Source organism: Monopterus albus, unplaced genomic scaffold, assembly GCF_001952655.1.
Source record: "Monopterus albus unplaced genomic scaffold, M_albus_1.0 scaffold11.1, whole genome shotgun sequence".
NCBI classification, from domain to species: Eukaryota; Metazoa; Chordata; class Actinopteri; order Synbranchiformes; family Synbranchidae; genus Monopterus; species Monopterus albus.
The window spans coordinates 2,131,742-2,150,084 of record NW_018127891.1 but is presented as its reverse complement, the minus strand read 5'-3'; the positions used below and the strand labels follow the sequence as shown (position 1 = coordinate 2,150,084).

General features: G+C 40.1%; 3 protein-coding genes across 5 annotated transcripts in view; all 3 read right to left on the bottom strand.

Moving 5' to 3' along the window:
* Positions 1-6,573, bottom strand: part of LOC109954600 (forkhead box protein O6-like) — a 30,667-nt gene extending 24,094 nt beyond the window's left edge. Inside the window, exon 1 of the mRNA XM_020590048.1 lies at positions 5,202-6,573. Within this exon, the coding sequence (XP_020445704.1) occupies positions 5,202-5,690 (489 nt within the window). The 5' untranslated portion in view covers positions 5,691-6,573. The remainder of the gene's footprint in view (positions 1-5,201) is intronic.
* Positions 6,574-12,316: 5,743 nt separating this feature from the next.
* On the bottom strand, positions 12,317-14,192 carry med18 (mediator of RNA polymerase II transcription, subunit 18 homolog (yeast)). 3 transcript variants are annotated; one of them, XM_020590060.1, is made up of 3 exons: positions 14,099-14,192; positions 13,453-13,555; positions 12,317-12,944 (listed from the first exon to the last, which is right to left on the bottom strand). In XM_020590060.1, exons 2-3 carry the CDS (start codon positions 13,523-13,525, stop codon positions 12,388-12,390), a joined length of 630 nt encoding a protein of 209 aa, XP_020445716.1. In that variant the 5' UTR covers positions 13,526-13,555; positions 14,099-14,192; the 3' UTR covers positions 12,317-12,387. The 3 variants fall into 3 exon arrangements, with proteins under 3 accessions (XP_020445716.1, XP_020445715.1, XP_020445714.1); XM_020590059.1 differs by having other exon boundaries at positions 13,766-14,186; XM_020590058.1 differs by having other exon boundaries at positions 13,736-14,185.
* Positions 14,193-15,367: 1,175 nt separating this feature from the next.
* LOC109954734 (uncharacterized) lies at positions 15,368-17,329 on the bottom strand. Its single transcript, XM_020590260.1, has 7 exons — positions 17,205-17,329; positions 16,772-17,083; positions 16,348-16,632; positions 16,057-16,269; positions 15,860-15,973; positions 15,668-15,702; positions 15,368-15,546 (listed from the first exon to the last, which is right to left on the bottom strand). The coding sequence occupies exons 1-7, from the start codon at positions 17,266-17,268 to the stop codon at positions 15,433-15,435; spliced, it is 1,137 nt and encodes a 378-aa protein (XP_020445916.1). The 5' UTR covers positions 17,269-17,329; the 3' UTR covers positions 15,368-15,432.
* Between the last annotated feature and the right edge of the window lie 1,014 nt (positions 17,330-18,343).

The following is an 18,343-nucleotide window of genomic DNA, read 5'->3' as shown; positions in this document are numbered from 1 at the left end:
GTCCACCCCACCCAAGAACAGAGTGTTCTTCCACGGGTGGTTTGAGGAGACACAAGTATGTCATGTGTTTCATGCAAGTGTATGTTCCGAAGCCAGAGGGAATGATGGAAACCATCACCCTAAATACTGCAATGGGAAAAGAATGACAATTTCTCTATGCTTCTTCAGTTTAGGGAGAAAAAACTAAGAGTATTTAAAATGCTGAGAAATGCTGCCAAATGGCTGTTTAAAAAAATGCAGAGCCATGGGTAAGAAATGCTTCAACAGCTGAAGTTCAGCTCAGCTGAGAAGAAAATCCAAATGAGTTGAACCCTGTCAAATTGGGAACTTGATGGTCTCATTCCATTGCATTCTGCTCCAGAAGACTCAGTAGCTGAGAGGAGTTGAGCTGGGGGAAATCCGGCATTGTTATCCTATTATCTCTGAGATAATGTGAGATATGAGACTTCTCTTAGATAAGAGGCACACTACTTAAGGCAGTCTAGATCACTGGCAGGAGACTACTAAAACTCAAAATCCTGATACCATTGCTCCCTTGAGAAAGACTCATCACCTCAGTTGGCACTTGTGCCAAAAAAAACACTAAGACAGAAAGAATGTATAGAATGTCTAAAGGATCAATAGATGGACAGAGCAAAAGAGACAGGCAGAGAGATAAAAGAGGAAATAACATGGGTGTCTGCTAGATGGACTGATAAGAAAGAACGAAGTAATATCAAAGCAAAATTATATATTGTTTTTCATATTACTGTCTCCTGATTGCTTCCTCCGTATTTGAATGCAAGCCCATGCCTTGTTAATTTGTGTGTACATTAATCATTTTCAGTGACAAATGAACTGCCATGGATGCCTGAAGGCTGCAGGGGAAAAGTTGGTGAGAACAGGCTTCTTGGCATCAGATATCCGGCTCAGCCTGAATATACTGCCTGAACCCAACCTGGCTCTGTCTGCAGGAGCCAAGTGGAGAGGTAAGGTGCTCATAATCCTAAACCATAAATCTGTCCAGCATGCATCATATGCTCTCATTTTGTGCATGCATGTGTGTGTCTGTGTGTGTGTGTGTGTGTGTGTGTGTGTGTGTGTCTGTCACACTCTCAAATTACTCTGCTCCCCTGAGCCAAGACGGAGGATAAAATATGAATCAGCTGAAGTCTAGGATAGTTTCCAGTCTCTCCAGACTCCCCAGCCATCATCAAGCAACACAAGCGAGCGTTCCTATACAGACACACACAGATATCCATGCAACTCTACACACTAAAAATTTCAAGTCTCTCCACTTTGTGCTAAGCTTCTGTCAAATACACTCTCTGCTGCACATTTGACACTCATATCCCTCATATTTGCCAAGTGTCTCTCTACTGCAGCTGCCGGAACCCTTGCATATAGTGACAAGATTACAAGAGTCGGTCTTTCTTTTTACCTATAAATCAATTAGATAAAGTGATGTGATCCAGCTCTGCTATAAATGCTACTGCCTGTGGAGACAGGGGTTATGTGCTTTTAAAGCAGATGAGACTATACGCACAACTAGAGAGATTTTTTTTTCTCTTCATTCCTTCACATGCATTAATCATATTCTTTACATTAGTCTTTCCTTTTCACTGTTCGGCAATTGCTTTCACTTTTATTTCTCTTTTTCTTAAACTCTATGTTTCTGGTTTGTCTGATTTCTGTCGATAACTAAAGCCCTGTGACCCTTTCCCTTGTTGGCTCTGCACAAACTGCTACCTAAAAACACTTTATATACAACAGTCTAGTCACTTTGAATTAAAGTGTTTGAGTGACTGCCTGGCACCTTTGCCAACCTGCTGCGCAATGTCCTGGCGTCTGACTGCCCCAGGTGCAGGAAAAAGCCCTGCACTGTAAACACACAGTGAGGAAACTGTGCTGTATAGGAGACAGACACAGACAAATTCCACACAGATGCAAGGTATCTACAACTGCATACACCTAAAATATAATTTGCTAACATCTTAGAGGAGTGCATCACATCAGAATCCTTTGAAATTTTAATATCCCATACTGACATACAGTATGCAATAACACAGCCTCTCAGTATAATGATAATATTATCCAACCCCCTTGAAGTTAATGAAGTTCTGGGTGCCTACAGGGCAATCCCCACAAAGTTCTTTTAAACCCCACCATTAAAGGCTAGAGTGAGAGTATGCACCACTTTCTGCAGTGACATGCTGTCAGACCAATGAGTGGGCCTAAACACACACACCTATAGAAGTAGACAGCACCTCCCCCCGCACTAGCCCCCACAAAGACACACACACAACACTACAAACCCTGATGCTTTGCTGCAATTGATATGGGCTTCACCCACACAAATGCAGAATGCATCTACTATGCACCCGTGGATGCTTGCATTCTGAAATAATAAGCCATAAAATGAAATACAACGATATATACACTGCTGCCAATCGCTAACTTTAGTTCAACATCCTGCAAATTTCTGGTTTGAATCAGTTTAGCTACAGAACACTGGAAAATAAAGGCCAGTGAAGTTACCACTTAATCTACACTTCAGGTGCGACTAGGACCCCAGTGGAAAGTATAACGGCATTCTCAAGTACACAGTTCTATGTAACCTCCCTCCAATAAGGAGTTGATTATGAAGCCATGACCTCAGAATGCTGCAGCCTTCCTAGAAGTCAGGAGCCATTTGGTATTTATAGAGGCTTAATGGTAGTGCCTATGTGCACTGGCTGTCTAGTATCCATCATCAAGCCAGCATCACAACCTTTCCAATAGGAGTCATGACAGAATAGTTTACAACATAGTCTGCTATTCAAGATTATTTTCCTAGAACCACCACATATAGTCCTGTTGCAATAAACTGTCTGGAGAGGTTCCTTTGCTTTTCATTGGTTATCCCCCACCCACCAACACCCCACCTGCCAGCCTCCCAAGCAAACTGCCAAGCTATACCACTTAATTTCATTTTATTTCATCAGCAGCTTACAAACTTTTTTTCCCTTCCCTTGCCACACCAGAAAAAAAAGCAGACAGTTTTGCATCAAAATGTTTTGCTCATGCATGATATTGTTGATTGAGATGAAAATGTAGTAGATGATACAAATAGTGTTTTCTAATTCACAAATGCCGCTGTCAAACTGCCTGATATAACTGTAAAATTACTTGCATGAGAGTGTACCTGCTTCATGCACAAGTGAGGGGCAAAGTAGCAGGATTTGGCAGCTTGGGTTCATACATGGACAATCTGAAAACATGGCTTCATATTAACTTTTTCAAACTGACTTTACGTGCATTCCTGGTGAAACAGATTGTTTTATGTATCCACACCCACTATATTCCATGACTACACTGAAAACTTTGCATAGAAATTTCTTGTCATGTAGTGTAAAAATTGACTCGCCACATGCAAATATTAAGATTTATGGACCTTCTGTCCCACTCCTAACATATAAAATATTTTACAGAGCTTCATTGTGTATTCAAAATCCTGCTAATTCAAATAGGAGTCCTATCTGATGAGACAGCTTCTCTTAAAAGTTGAGAAAAGCTGTTGAAAGAGCCAAGGCTAGGCAGTTGCATAAGAAATTAAAGTTACCTAAGCTGCTGAGTGACAGTATTTCGATCCACTGTTTGTTTGGTTCCTATAATAAAGCTGCACATGTGACTTCTAAGTGTATGCTTACATTACAACTCTGTCTCTGACCAAAGCCAGGTCAGCCAAGTTACTGGCATTAGACCTATGGCTGCCTGCTTTAAACGATTTACCTAATCCCCCGTCATTACCTGGAATGGGCCATGTGTCTCATTTGTGGCCTGAAATAGACCAGGACCTCAGACTGTCACCGTCAAACCCCATAATTTATAGTTTCATAAATAGCAGACTTTAGTGCTAAAGATAAAGAGGCCTGGTGGTTGAAAACTCTTGGTGTGAGTGCAGCCCTAATGAAACAAAGTCTACCTGGAGACATACCTTTACAGAGTTCAGTTTAATGGGACTTGCTTAGGGTGTCAGTGTGGTGCTTGTGATTAAAGCTAAGGCCAGTAGAGGAAACTCTGAGAAGTGACAGAGTTTATGTTATGCAACACAAACACAATATGTTTTGACAAAAGACCAAGTCCTCAAAAATACAAAAGTAATGGCATGTTGTGGGACACATGCCATTACTTAGAGAGTTCTGGAAGAGCAGGTATCATGCAACCCTGCCAACTCAGTAATTCTTCCCATAAGTATTTAATGAGTTGAATTTAGCAATAAGCATTACCAGTCTATTTAATAATGGGTTCATGTTGGAAAAGAGCTATAGCTTGCTTCTTTAAATCCTGTTTAGTGGTCTTGTTTTATTGGAAACCAAATGTCCTACAGAACCACACATGAACACTCGAGAGTAAGATTCTGATGACTGTCAAAGAGCTGCCATGCTGTACAGCCTTTATCACCCTGGAAAAGACTGTCTTTTTAGATGCAAACTTAATATAGCCTCAAGGTCTCAGCTCAGCAAAGATGCATTATCAGAAGCATCACTGCTCTGCTGATCTCCCTGTACCTTCTCCCCATCATCGAATGGTCATAATAAATAGAAACAAGATGAGTTGGAAGCAGAAGCTGGGCAGATGTCCAAGAGGTTACTTTAGGCTTTCAGCCAGCCAGACAGTGGTGGTGGACTGTGGTCAGTTGTGAGCACCCCCTCTTAATATTTACACTGTGGATAGCTGACACGTGATCTCAAACAAGTGTCACGCTGTTGATCCCTAGATGCGTTTTACACACACAAGTAGAAGAAAGTGTGTACTGCCTATTTGCATGAATATGCGTTGTATAGTTGTCTATTTATCTGCAACATTCGTTTGCGGCAGATGTGGAGGTAAATCATTATTAATCACTGTGGTCCTACTCCTTGTGAACGGATGAGCTGCTCTCTGCAGCTGGGATAAGCAAAGCCTTGTCACACACAGCAAGTGACTCCATTCCAGTCTCTCGCCTGCTGCCATCAATGATCTATTAAAATGACTGACGGCAGTAATGAACTAAGACAAGATAACGCATGGCACCATTCATGCGTAACCGACACCGAATCCCACGGTGACATGTGTATGGCACGGGGGTTAAAATTCATAATGGCTTAGTGAATAAGAATAATACTCATTATGATCACTAGATACTCTGTGATTAACATGTCAAAGCTCCGTCATGCTTGTCCGTGTGCTTTATCCCTTACCTTCCAGCCAGCTGAGCTATTACTATCGCCCTTATCCTTGAAATAGGGCACATAGCGGACCATCCAGTCATATATCTGTGACAGCGTGAGTCTCTTTTCTGGGGTGCTCTCAATGGCGCGGGTAATGAGATCCGCGTAGGATTGGTTTCCCCACGCATTCCGCCGCGAGGATTTGGCTTTGCGCAGCGGTCCGGTCACATCAAGAGCCGCGCCAGCCAGGCAAGGGTGCGTAGCGCCTGTGGGTGCTGGGGCGCCGGCTGGATGCTTCAGCTCTCCCGGTGTTCCGCCCACGAGCCCCGCTCTGCAAGCCGGGATATCCTCCGGTTCTACCTTGATATTGGCCAGTGGAAGACCCCTGTTGACCTCGTGTCCACCGGGGAAGTCCTCCGGACAAGGCAGCGGCCAGGTACATGAGCGAGGCCGGCTTTGCGGCTCGAAATCCGAATCAACCTGATGAGCGTCTAATTCGTCGTCTTCCATCATCAACATTTACCCTTCAGTGGAAAATGGAATAAATCAAATGGAGAGCAAGGGAGGGGAATACTTCCACGATTCCCGTATCCTACTGTCCTCAGTATCACTTCACTTTGAAATTCGCTTTGTAATGCGTCTATTAAGCTTAGTGTTTGATTCAACGAGAGGCTATTCAAAAGAGTAGAACGACCATGATGAATAGACGCAAAATCACAGCCTCACGTGTAGAGATAACAGAAGTAATAAAAGTAATAATAATTTTTCGTCCATTTTACCAGGAACAAAATATCAAATTGTTGTTAAGATGCTTCTTATTTAACTGTCCTCATCACCTCAAGACAGTCAGTCTCAAACGTGTGTCAGAGCCAGTCATGGGGGCTTTTCAGTCCACTTGCAGCAACAGATGATATTTCAGATAAGGAGCATATTTGCAAAGCATACGTCGATAAATCCTCCAGAATACAATGGGGGAAAGGGAAAGATCACCAGGGGTGTGTAGAGAGTATCCACTGAGGCGATAATGCGTGATTACCGTGAATTATTAAATCTTCCAGTCTGCACGGATTAAGCTGGCAGTGGCACATTCAAGTCCATTCAGCCTGAACAGCACCCAACTGTCTGCAATTATAATGAAGAGGCGTGCGCATGTGACGAATCGATAAATTCCCAGTCTGGAAAATATAGAGAAAAAATAGTCCAGCAATCAAATCTGGTATCCACTTGTCAGAGCGATAAAATTGGCTTTTATCTCCTCCTGCTCCTCTCTATCCCCTTTGCCCTTTTTCACTCTCTCAGATCCCACACGTTCTCATTTGCTTACAACTCGTTCCGTCGATGTGAACTGAGGATGACGCGCCGGCGCTGTAGTGGAGATGTTGCCAATTGGAGTGTGCTCACGAAATCAATAGCCTACTCTCTGAACATGATTACAGCGAAACCCTGAACTGTCTTTCTCTTGCTCTCCCCCCCCCCTCTATTATAAGCGGAGTGAGCAAAACTCAAATTCTTAATCAAAACCCTGCACAGTGATCTTTCTGACGGAGCGTCACATTGTGCTTTGTGTGCCAGCCTCCACGTCCAGCCGTGATAAAACAAGACAATGTGGGGAAATTCCTGCACAATCTCGATAGGGTTTTAAAATAGCCTAGGGTGGCTCGTCCGTCTTTGTGTGTAACAAATAGCAACGTGTACAGTATTTTGCGTCCAAATGCCCTCCGGGGAGGCGGTGGCCAGGAGGCTTCACCTCTTCTGATTAGCCTATTTGCGGGCTACACCTCAGTGAGTGTAATTTTCTATGCCGATTAGACAGATTTGGTACAGATTAGGTAACCCTAGATTTTAATCCGGGAGGAGTGAGCTGGATGGGGGCTTTTCAGACGCTATAAGAAAAATCATATTTGTTCCACGCTCCAGCCAAAGTGAGGAGAAATAGAACACTCGAATATTAACATCTGAAATCGCATTTGCCAAGACCGGACAGCAGAGATACGCTTCTCTAGCAGACATTGCCCTGGTCAGACCCGTGCGTTATACCGCTACACTGACCGAAGGGGATTCCGCCCCTCCACCCCACCACCTCCTATACTCTGACAGCAGGGCGGGCACACGGCCACAGGTGCTCTCCTCCCATTGGCTGTTTATTTCCCGAATAAACGCTATTAGACTAAAATAAAAATCTGGGCTGGCAGCTTCGCGTTGGACCTCACCTTTTCACCTCTATCGACCCAGAGAAGATTTGTTGAGCTCACAGGCTATTCTACAGCAACAGTCTGCTTCACATTTTTATGCACATTCACACCTGTTATGTTGATGGTTGCTGTGGGGAGAATATTATTTATTCATGGACTTTTACAGACAGCCCTACTTTTACACACTCATATGCAGCTACAATTTCTGATAATGTTTGGAAGTTAAGCAGCAAGCATTTTAACCGCCCAAGGAGTAATCAGTATGACCTATGGGGGTGTGTTATATTGCAGTCAAAATATTCAACAGATGAAAATTAAATTATCCCTCAACATGGAGGCATACACGGGGCATGTGGAACCCTAAATTCATATTAACAATTAATTCTAATCAACACATTTTGCTTAATATCTATAACTAATTTAAAACACCCACATTATTAAGAGGGATGCAAAGCTCTCGCAGAAAGGTGCAATACTCTAAAGATCTCACCCTTTTCATGCAAAGTGCACTTAAAAGTTGTACAGCATAGCCACACCATGTATCAAACATGACTGATGGTGAGAAATTTAGGTCAAAAATAGCACACATAAATTTGGGAGGATGTGTCATGGAATGACTTAATGCTGTGGTATCACATGGTTAAAATGCCACACTGCTAGTTTATGTAAAAACCTTACAAAACACTAATGCACTGATTGATGGGAATTATTATTTATTATATTTTCATTATCATGTGCCAAAAATAACAATCAAGCCAATGCTTGAGACAATAAGCTGTTCATATCCTTTAGTTTCTAACACAAGGTTCTAATTGCGATGCTGGTTCACAAGCAGGCCTAACACTTGAGTGCCATTATTTTGGAAACTGAGATTGTGTCTTGATTACACATAAAATGACAGAAAACTCTAAAGATCAACGATGACCAATGATCTGATCGAGAGACTGATAGCAGAAATAAATCTCCAGAGAGGCAACACCCAGGAGAAAAGAAAAGGACCCATGCATCGATAGTTTAAGAACTACATGTGTTTTTGCTCCCTTCCAGGCTGACTGTTAGGCAGTTCCCATACCAGACATTCCAGAGGCAGAGTAGCTGGCTTCAGGCTATGAGTAGCTGATCCTGGAACAGCATGTGCTGCACAGCAGTAATCACCTCAGCCAACCACAAGCAAAGCAGAGCAGTACATCAACAACAAGAGAGAGCTTTGTGCCTGTCAGTTTCCACCCTGAAAAAGTGTTCTGGAATTTCATTCACATAAGGAAGGGGACACGCTTTTCACTAATTTCTGGAAAGCCCATCTTCATTTACTTAGACCCGCCACTTTAGCCATCCTTCGTAACCTCATGATGTTGTGCAATTTATCCCTTCACCTCATTCTGCCCAGTGGGATTAGTACGAGAGGAAGCTGGAGAAGCCACAATGACACCCCTGGGAGATCGATGCCTGTCTGGGAAAACACCTCCCCCTGATTCTCCTCCCATCTCAGCAAACAGCCCACACTCTCTAGGAGCCACATGGGCTCCCAATGACACAGGAAGGAGAGGGCTCAAATCCAAGTATTGGGAACGTTTGAGTAGGCGAAGCTGGATTTCACCCCTTTGTGGCACATGCCCAAATAGGCTGACTTGTAAACTTCCTGCCCCGAGCAAGAGCCAGCTTTCTGTGGCATCTTGGCATCTGTGCTGCCAAGTATGAACAGTATGTTCAGAAGCAGCAAAGACAATTGGTGCCAAGAGTTTTAATTAAGACTGTGTTGTTGAATGGGAAGTAAAGGCATGTGCAGGTAATGACTTCTACCATATTTTAGAGGTCTGAAAGAACATGATTATCTGCCTTAGCCAATTAATTATATTAAAGATCCATAATAACAAAATGGCCCAAGGAGGAAAATCAGTGTGAGCTGTTCTCATACCCAAAAGTGCAACAAGATTAACTATATTGTAATAAAGTGCTGATGTCAAAGATATTTAAAAGCTGTAAAAGCTGTGCATGGACAGTGTAGTGATGTTGTTGCACTGAAATTGTGCACTCCTTTTCAAGAAACGGGACACAGTGCAAACTAGCAGAATTTGATTCTATTATGTGTTATCTTTTCCAACAGGTGTCTAAAGGCTAATCATTTATTCAGGTCAATTATCAATAAAATGTCAAACATTTCCAACTTCATAAACATGAGCTGCTAAACGTTTTTTGTTTTCCTCTGATTTGTATCACTCTGAATACATTTAGGTATTGGACTTTTTTAAAGAAAACAAGCCATTTTCTAGACTGATCAGTCAATAAGACAAAAATAAAAAGGTAGATTGACTGAGAATTAAAATAAAATGCATACATGCATGCTACATAGATGTTGAAAATGAATATTCTTTCAGTTTTTTAAGAAATTATAATTCATCTTCAAAATTTAAAAACACCTGATGTTCTGTAAGTTATTTACAAAAAAAGCTATTTGAAGACTGGACTCAAGGAAGTTTCCATAAATTAGTGATTAAACACTAATTGACTGATTAATCATAACCCTTGCTACTCTGCTGCAGCACAGATCAGCTTGTGAACACAGAAGTGTCTGTATGACCCCACACTCTACAAAATGCTCATAACTCACAGTAACAACCCCACAATGAAAACTAATCAATTTGATGACCACTCATGTTATGCCCCTACAAAACCTTAGTCGTAGACTAATCAAAAGTTGTGTGTGTGTGTGTGTGCTGACTGAGTGTGCCACTCTGGCCTCAGTTTCTTCAAATAAGCCATGCAACATATATTGCCTTTGGCAACAAGCTAAATCCCTCAGTTGTGCAAGTCTGTGGCTGGCTACATCCACAATAGCTGAGGAGGCCTGATGCCAAGACAATGATTAGCCTAGCTATGCCTCTGTTCTCTAAGCAACGAGGACTGGAGGTGCAGTGGGAGTAGCTAGCTCATCACCAAAGAGCACTGTGCTAAACACAAGTTTAAGTGGAAGGAAGCCAGCAGACTGTAGTGTATCCATGCCGGACCTATAAAGCCTTGAGAAAGAAGGCATCAGCCACTTTAAAACTTAATTCACTCAAAGCTGAAACATCATGCTTCAGTCCTAAGGGGCAATAGTCTGCTTCTAGTTGGTAGAACATAAAACTGTTGCCATCAGATTATTCTTTCTCATTGATGGACAACTTTATGTATTAAGCAGTAAGATATAAAATGAGGTGAAATTTGAGCATAAAATGATTTACCCTCATAACACACAAAACAGTCTCTTAGAAACAATAAAATTGAAATTTGAGCATAAAATGATTTACCCCCATAACACACAAAACAGTTTCTTAGAAATGTACAATAAAAAGAAGTGTTTAAAAGGTGATTTTCAAGGTGCACCAAATGCATGTGGAAGCAATGTTACTCACCTTTTCTTCCAGCAAGCTGGTCCTCATCAGCCTTCATATGCAGGTAGGTCAACACAGAGAGACAGCCATCTGCCCTCAAGCTCTCCTTCAGACATGCACATGGTCACTCTACATCAGAAACCCCTGCAAATGCATCTTCCTGTAGAGGTATTATTAGAAGCACTCATGTCTTATTGCCCACATTATTATCATAACTGACAGGATGTGCATTAGTTACTTCAGTCTCCACAGCAGATTGGCCATAATGTTGACACACTAGTATACAGGCAATTTTAAAATTCATCATGAAGAGTGAAGGACCTGAGGCAGCTGTAGTGCTTTCATGTGTAATAGTCCCAGCTCAAGTTCCTGTGAAAGAGGCACTAATGGGTTAACAGTAAAAATGAGAGGGGAAGAGAGGGAAAATCAATGCTTTTGTTGAGGGGAAGAAAGAAAGGCTTTCACAGGTCTATGTATCATTAAGCAATTGAGAAAGCTAATTAGAGTGGGGGGGAAAGATGTGCAGATCTCACAGCTAATTATTTCCATGGCAACCACAGCTCCTGTAGATTATCTGAGGTAGTTCACTTTGCTCCAATCAAGACAAAATGTTCCATGAAGCGCAAGAGAGACCCCTAGTGGGATAAACTAACCGTGTGTTACCAACTTCAGCAAAATGATGGAAAAGAACTTCCATCCATCCACTATGTGTAGCGCTTATCCTGAAGAGGGTTTTGGGGTGGGTTTGGAGCCAATCCTAGCTGAAAACAGGTGAGAGGCGGGGCATACCCTGGACAGGTTTATAACTTTATAATTTTAATATAAAACAAGAATCATGTTAAATTTAAAAACATTACTTCAGTAGGAAAAAAGCAGCATTACACATACTCACCTTTTATTTAACTGTTAATCCCCTCTGAACATAATTATTTAGTCATTATCTTACTGTAGCTGTGTCTGGGGAAGGAAAATAAACCAATGTGACTAAGGAAAAAATAATCATACAATTAAAAATCAATAACTTAAGGGTGTACGTAAAAGCCAACTAAAAAAACTTAAAAATCCAGAAGCACATAACTCTAAGTCATATCTCATAATGACCCGTTACCAATATGACAAATGACGAATGATAATTTGCTGTTTTGTTTTCTACTAACACTTTATGTATTAAGTGGTTCTTATGCTGCTGTTTTACATTCAGTGGAGACACTGGCTTCTTACATTTCTTCTACCACCTTCTATTTATTCCTAACATACATACAACACTCTGCTTCTGTGCCAAAAACTATTTTCTCCCAGGAACACCCTGATAAATATATACTACAAATGTTCAAACCTTAATAAACGGAGAGCTGATCAATGACACAGTATTACTTTCTGGCCACTAAGAAGATCACTAGTATGTATGAAAGTGACAGTATGAAATTTTACATTACCATATTTTGATGGTAACCAATGGAAAACAGTTGTTGTGACAGAAGAGACATTTTCCAGCTCACAAAACAAATTAACCAAGCGTAACTGTTATGTCAAAGTTTCAATGTATTTTCATTTCAGAAAACATGTGAATACTGTTCTTTAAAAAAAAAAAAAAAAAAGGCACATGAATTTGTCCATGGTAGTCAGAGAGGACTTGAGCCCCTTAATTATCATTTAATGTCTCTGTTTGCTTGGGTCAATCTTCTCCAGGTGGACCAGGGGCTTGAGCTGCTCGGCAAAGCTGCGCATGTCCTCTGACACAGTGTCCTGGCCAGCAGGCGCCAACACACTAAGCTCCACCAAGTATGAGAGTGACAGACGCTCAGCAGTTTCCGTGTTCCCTGGTACTAGGATGCGTGACAACTTGCTAACCACAACTTTCATCACGCCTTTGCGAAATATGTGTCCATTGGCCACAAACTCATGGTCCATGCGGAAGCCCATCTCATTTAGGAACTCTGGCAGGCTGTGAGAGGCAGCCACATCCACACAGTTGCGTACCAAGGCATGGCGGCTCTTGTCTCCCACTTCAGGTTGACCCAGGTAGCGTAGGTGCCATGGAGCTGTGGGGTGGGAGAGGGAGCGCCGGGCACGCAGAATGAAGGGGTTGCCTTGCTGGCCTTTTAGAAGATAAACCTGTTCATGATCTGTAAAGGTCTCGGGTTCCATGTTGTCACACAGGCCTCGAAGGCGATGTAAGAGGCTTTCCAGGGCCTGGTCTAACACACTGCCTGAATTGTTAAAGGGAAACAGGTACATAAATATAAATAATGGTGACTTGGATTGCACAGTATATTGTATTTATAATTATTTCAATACATATTCCCTCAAACACCACAAAAAACTGCCACATTACAAAAGCTGACACTCCATAAAACAGCTGATAAAGGAAATACTGTATTTCACAAAAAATGAATATTGTGTAAAAATGTATTACCTGAATATATGTACACACATAAATATACACACACGCACATATTACAATATTATAAGCATTCTTCTGAGGTAAGTGGTATTAAAACAACAGTGAAGGATATTACAATTTAATAAATCCATGTATATATATACACACACACACACACACACACACACACACACACACACACCCTACAGCCCAAGCAGGAACATAATATTTTGCCTTTTTTCCGTTTTAGGCATTAGTTACATCCATAACTAATTTTATGTGATATTGCTAAATTTCTAAATAAGTTTGCTATTGTTTAGCTACTTTTCCGTTACCTTGCAGCAAATATTCCATCATATTGATTGTGCCCCCAGTGACTGGCATCACGGTGACGGGAGGAGCCTCCATCTTTTCTCGGAAACTTTGCTATTTTTGAATCTGAAGGAGCAAAGTCATATTAGATAGCATTTGACTGTTAGCTAACCGAGTAATTTTAAACACCTAATGTTACCTAGCCTAGCAACAACGGTTAGCTAAATGTAGCGACTAACGTTAGCTAATTCATGTAGCTAGCCTTAGTCATTAGTCAATTCACTCGCTTCATTAACAGGTAGTTACCTGAAATCCCCAGAAAATGCAGCGCGTCACCTGCTGAGGAACTAAATCTTGTTAGTCTTTGGCAGAGCTCCACAGCGAAGACCGAGGATTCGGTAAACCTCACCGGTTTATTCAATCAACACAGGGCTGAAGTTAGTACCTCCCCAGCTAGGTCGCAGCTAGCTAACTTGGATATTCGCTGTTATCCGCAACGTAAGCCGTTATAGCTAATCAAAGTTGCCGCGCTAAGTGTTTCAACGTTAAGTTACTTGAACAGGATGACATGTATCTATCTATGCAAGAGACGATAAAAACATATAGTGAAACCCCTTTGCTAGTCATTTGATAAAAAATGAACACAGTCACACATCTCACTAGCCATACTTCCTCTGATTTGTATCACAGAGCTGAGTTTAGCATCCAGCGTTGAAGCACATTACCGCCGCCTCCTGGGGCACAGACCTATATAACCGGAAATGGAAGCGCTGAAGTAAAATTACAGAAAAAACCTACACAGATTAAAGTAAAAGTCCTGCATACAAAACTTTTCTCAACTAGCTTGCTAGTTAAAAGTATAGATATACTATCAAATAAGTGTATAAAAAAGTAAAATCTCATGCACAACTGACACCACGAATTTAAATTTAAACATCGCCATGTTTAATGTCCACTTAGAATGTTTTATTACTATAACAGTCTATACTATTACATTGGATTATAATTGAAGATGCATTAAATTATAAGCCGTGATAACAGAAGTACTCCGGTCATTTATATAAAATATAATTACCATATTGTAAAAATACTAATTTTATCATTACAGGTAAACTCTTAATCATCACAAATGTATTAAAAGTATTTAATACATTTAAATTTAAATTTACTCTTCATACTTTTAAACTATTATGTACATTATTATTTTATTATTGCTTATTAATATGTAAGCAAGAGTAATTTGGATATTCTTTGTATGTAAAATTCTACAAGCTGACAAAAAATGTAATAGAGTTTTCAAAAATCACTCAAAAATCAATTAAGAGCAGTACTGTGTAAATGCATTTTAATGTTTTAACTGGCATAGAGCAAATTTTTGCATACAGTGGACTAGTTTAATGATCATCTCTGTTTATTCTGCACTGTAATTATAACTGTAGTATAATCTAATAAATATATAAATAAATGTAGTTAAATCAAAAAGTACAATATTTCCCTGTAGCTATCAATGGAAATAATTAATATACAAGTAACCTGTAAATGTACTTATGTTCAGTTTGCATAAATGTATTTATATTGTGTAGAAAATTCAATTAGATTTATAAGGTCACTTCACACTGGAAATTTCATAACCATAAAAGACAGATGCTTCGGAATTTCCCTTCAGGGTGGGTGAAGTCACAAACACCTTCTCTCATGTAATTCATCCATCCATCCATCCATTATCTATACCATTTATCCAGCTGCAGGGGTGCTGAAGCCAATCCCAGCTGACACTGGGTGAGAGGCGGGGTACACCCTGGACAGATCACCAGTCCATCGCAGGGCTGACACTTAGAGACAGACAACCACACACACACACACTCAGTCCTACGGGCAATTTAGAGATGCCAATCACCCTAAGATACATGTCTTTGGACTGTGGGAGTCATCCGGAGTACCCGAAGAAAACCCAGGCAGGCATACAATAATAACAGTGGTTGTCTTCATTTGGGACCTGTTCTCTATACTTTTATTTCACTATACACACACTCGCTAGAATTCAGATCATTATTTGTTGTCTTAGCAGGTCTCCTGAACATAACTGATGAATAAACTATTGAAGTGTCCTCTTCCACCTGCAGTAAGAAGTAAGAAATTTCATTACCCAAGAAAAGAATAACCCACACTTATTCATTGCCATACTATACATGAGTATTAGGTTACGCTCTTATCATTATCATTTTTATTGACACTTACCTTTCCATCAATGCCAAAAGAACAATCTGACAATTCTTTAGAGAAACAGAAAGATAAATAGACTTAGCAGGGACACATAAACTCACCTAGCCTGATAATCTTATCTCGTAACCCTAGCCTTATACATTTACTTCAGCCTTTGACACATTATGCAGTCACTGTTTTGATAAGATAAACAGCTGCATATCCTACCTGCCCATAGTCTTGGTCTGGAACAGAAAATTAGAAGTGCCATTAAAATAAGGCACATAAGGGTGACTGATGTTCCAGAAATAACTGCCGTCAGATATTTGTTCTCTGTATGACCTGTAAGACCGAAAATAGAATATCTGATGTTCTTTTGATTCAGGTTATAAACCTCTTACAAAGAAATATTACACAACACCCACCTGTTGTTTTGTTTGAAGCATTTGATGCATGAACTACATTATAAATATCAAACATCTGCTTTGTACTGCAGTTTAAAAACTCATATGAATCTACGTGCACTGATGGAGCTCTTGTGCCTGTCTCCTCGTTTGACATGCTGTTAGGTTTGATGTTACTGAATTCCATGTCACATATCATGGCACATGAAACCAATGAATCCCCATTCTGGTGTACTGTAACACAGCAAAATATTCAAAATTAAACCTTTTAATGTTAACATAAAATAATGTATATGTGTGTTATTCTCTTACCCATCATTACACACAAGTTGATTGTGAGCAGCTTTTGTCTGTGCCCACCACATCTACTCATCCAGCAGGTATATTTCCCAGCATCTGCTCCTTTTACATTTTTAATATGTATAGACTTGCTGGAAGTCACAAAGTCTGTTTCCGGCCTTCTGACTGAGTTCCTGAAAGCAGTTGTGTTACTTGCTTCAAAAGTCCATTTAAAGTTCCTAAATTCACCTGGACACACATGTGTAAAACTGTTGTCTGCAGTCACGTAAACTGTCTCATGAATTTCATCCAGAATTTCTGAAAAATAAAAAAGTAAAGGGCTTTGACTATGAAGATGGACTTTGACAAACGATTTTGAAAAATAGGATAAAATCAGTAGGTTTTGGTCTTTAGGTTCTGTCCTAAGAGAAAAAAAAGTTCTTGCAATAGCTCAAACCTTTGTCCACTTTGATGACGGTGGTCTGTTCACTACTGCATCTGTCTTTGTAACAGTTTTCACACCAGTACAGGCCTTGATCATCTTCTGTAAAATCACTGATGACCAAGGAACGATTTTGTGTAACACGCCCTCTGGGACGAAATTGATAATGGTGTTGTAGTCCTTTCTTGTCTTCAAAAAAAATCTGGATTTTCTCACTGTGTTCATCCTTCTTGTAAAACCATTTGAAAGAGTTTGAGTCACGTCTCTTATGTTCACAAGGTATCACAGCGCGACATCCCAGTGAGAACTGAAGGTGATATGTGCCTCCTAAAATATCAATTTATAACACTAATATGAAAAGTATAAATCATGTATTGTCACACAACGATAACCTTTCTAAATCTGCATTTTAAATATGGTAATAATAATGAATTACTCAGTTACTTACCTTCTCTTGAGGCAAAGATGGAAAGGTTCCAAATTAACATTGAAAAAATAAAGCCTTTTTGCATCTTGACTGAGGCACTCAGGTTTCTGTGGAAATAAAGACAATAGTGAACACACCGAAACCCTTTTTCCGGTTACACTACTGCTGTTTTTCAAAAGACAGATCACAAACATTTAGTCTGAGCACAACATTAAATTCATGCTGACATGCAGGAAGTGGTCGAACAGTCAATGCAGAGGAAAGGCAGCAGTGCTTTCACCCCCACATTTGTTTCTGATGATGTGGTGTTTATTCCAGTTTTTGCATCAGCATAGGTGTTGTAATTCAATATGTGCATCAGTAACAACCGTAATATCTCATTTGAATGTGTCAAGCTGCTTGTTCTCACTGTGGTTTGTGCATTCTAATTTGTGCCCGTTACTCATTTGACAAAATTTGTATTATTTGAATAAAAAAATAACTGTCTTTGTGCTGTTAATACAGTTCATTCACCTCCAATATTAAACTCAAGATTCTTGTAGTGCCTATCTTGCTTCATAAAATACAAGTTTATTTAAATACTCTGAAAGGTCAAAGATTATTTAGATTAACAGAAAGTAGCACATTGTATGGAAAGTGCAACTATGGAAACACTTACATGACATGAACAATATGAATCAGATGTGAGTCACATACATACAATAAGATTATTAATTCTTACTGAAACAATTTTAAAGAGGTGTTTATTCAAAAATATTAAAGAACTAATACATTTCAATATAGTGTTTATTACTGTTATTATCTATAATTGAATACCTTTGCTATGTAAAATCTAGCTTCTTACACCTGACGCAGTTAAGCAAGGTCAAGTCATTCCTCTCTTTTATTCATTTTGAGATTGCAATCCATGCTTTTATCACTTCTAGACTTGATTATTGCAATGCTCTATACCTAGGTGTTAACCAGTCCTCCCTCGCTCATCTCCAAATGGTGCAAAATACGGCTGCTCATCTTTTGACAAGTGCTAGGAAATTCGAGCATCTAAACCCGGTACTGGCTTCTCTCCACTGGCTTCCAGTCCATTTTAGAGTTGATTTTAAGTTATTTATTTTTGTTTTTATGGCTCTTAATGGTTTGGCACCATCTTACCTCACTGAATT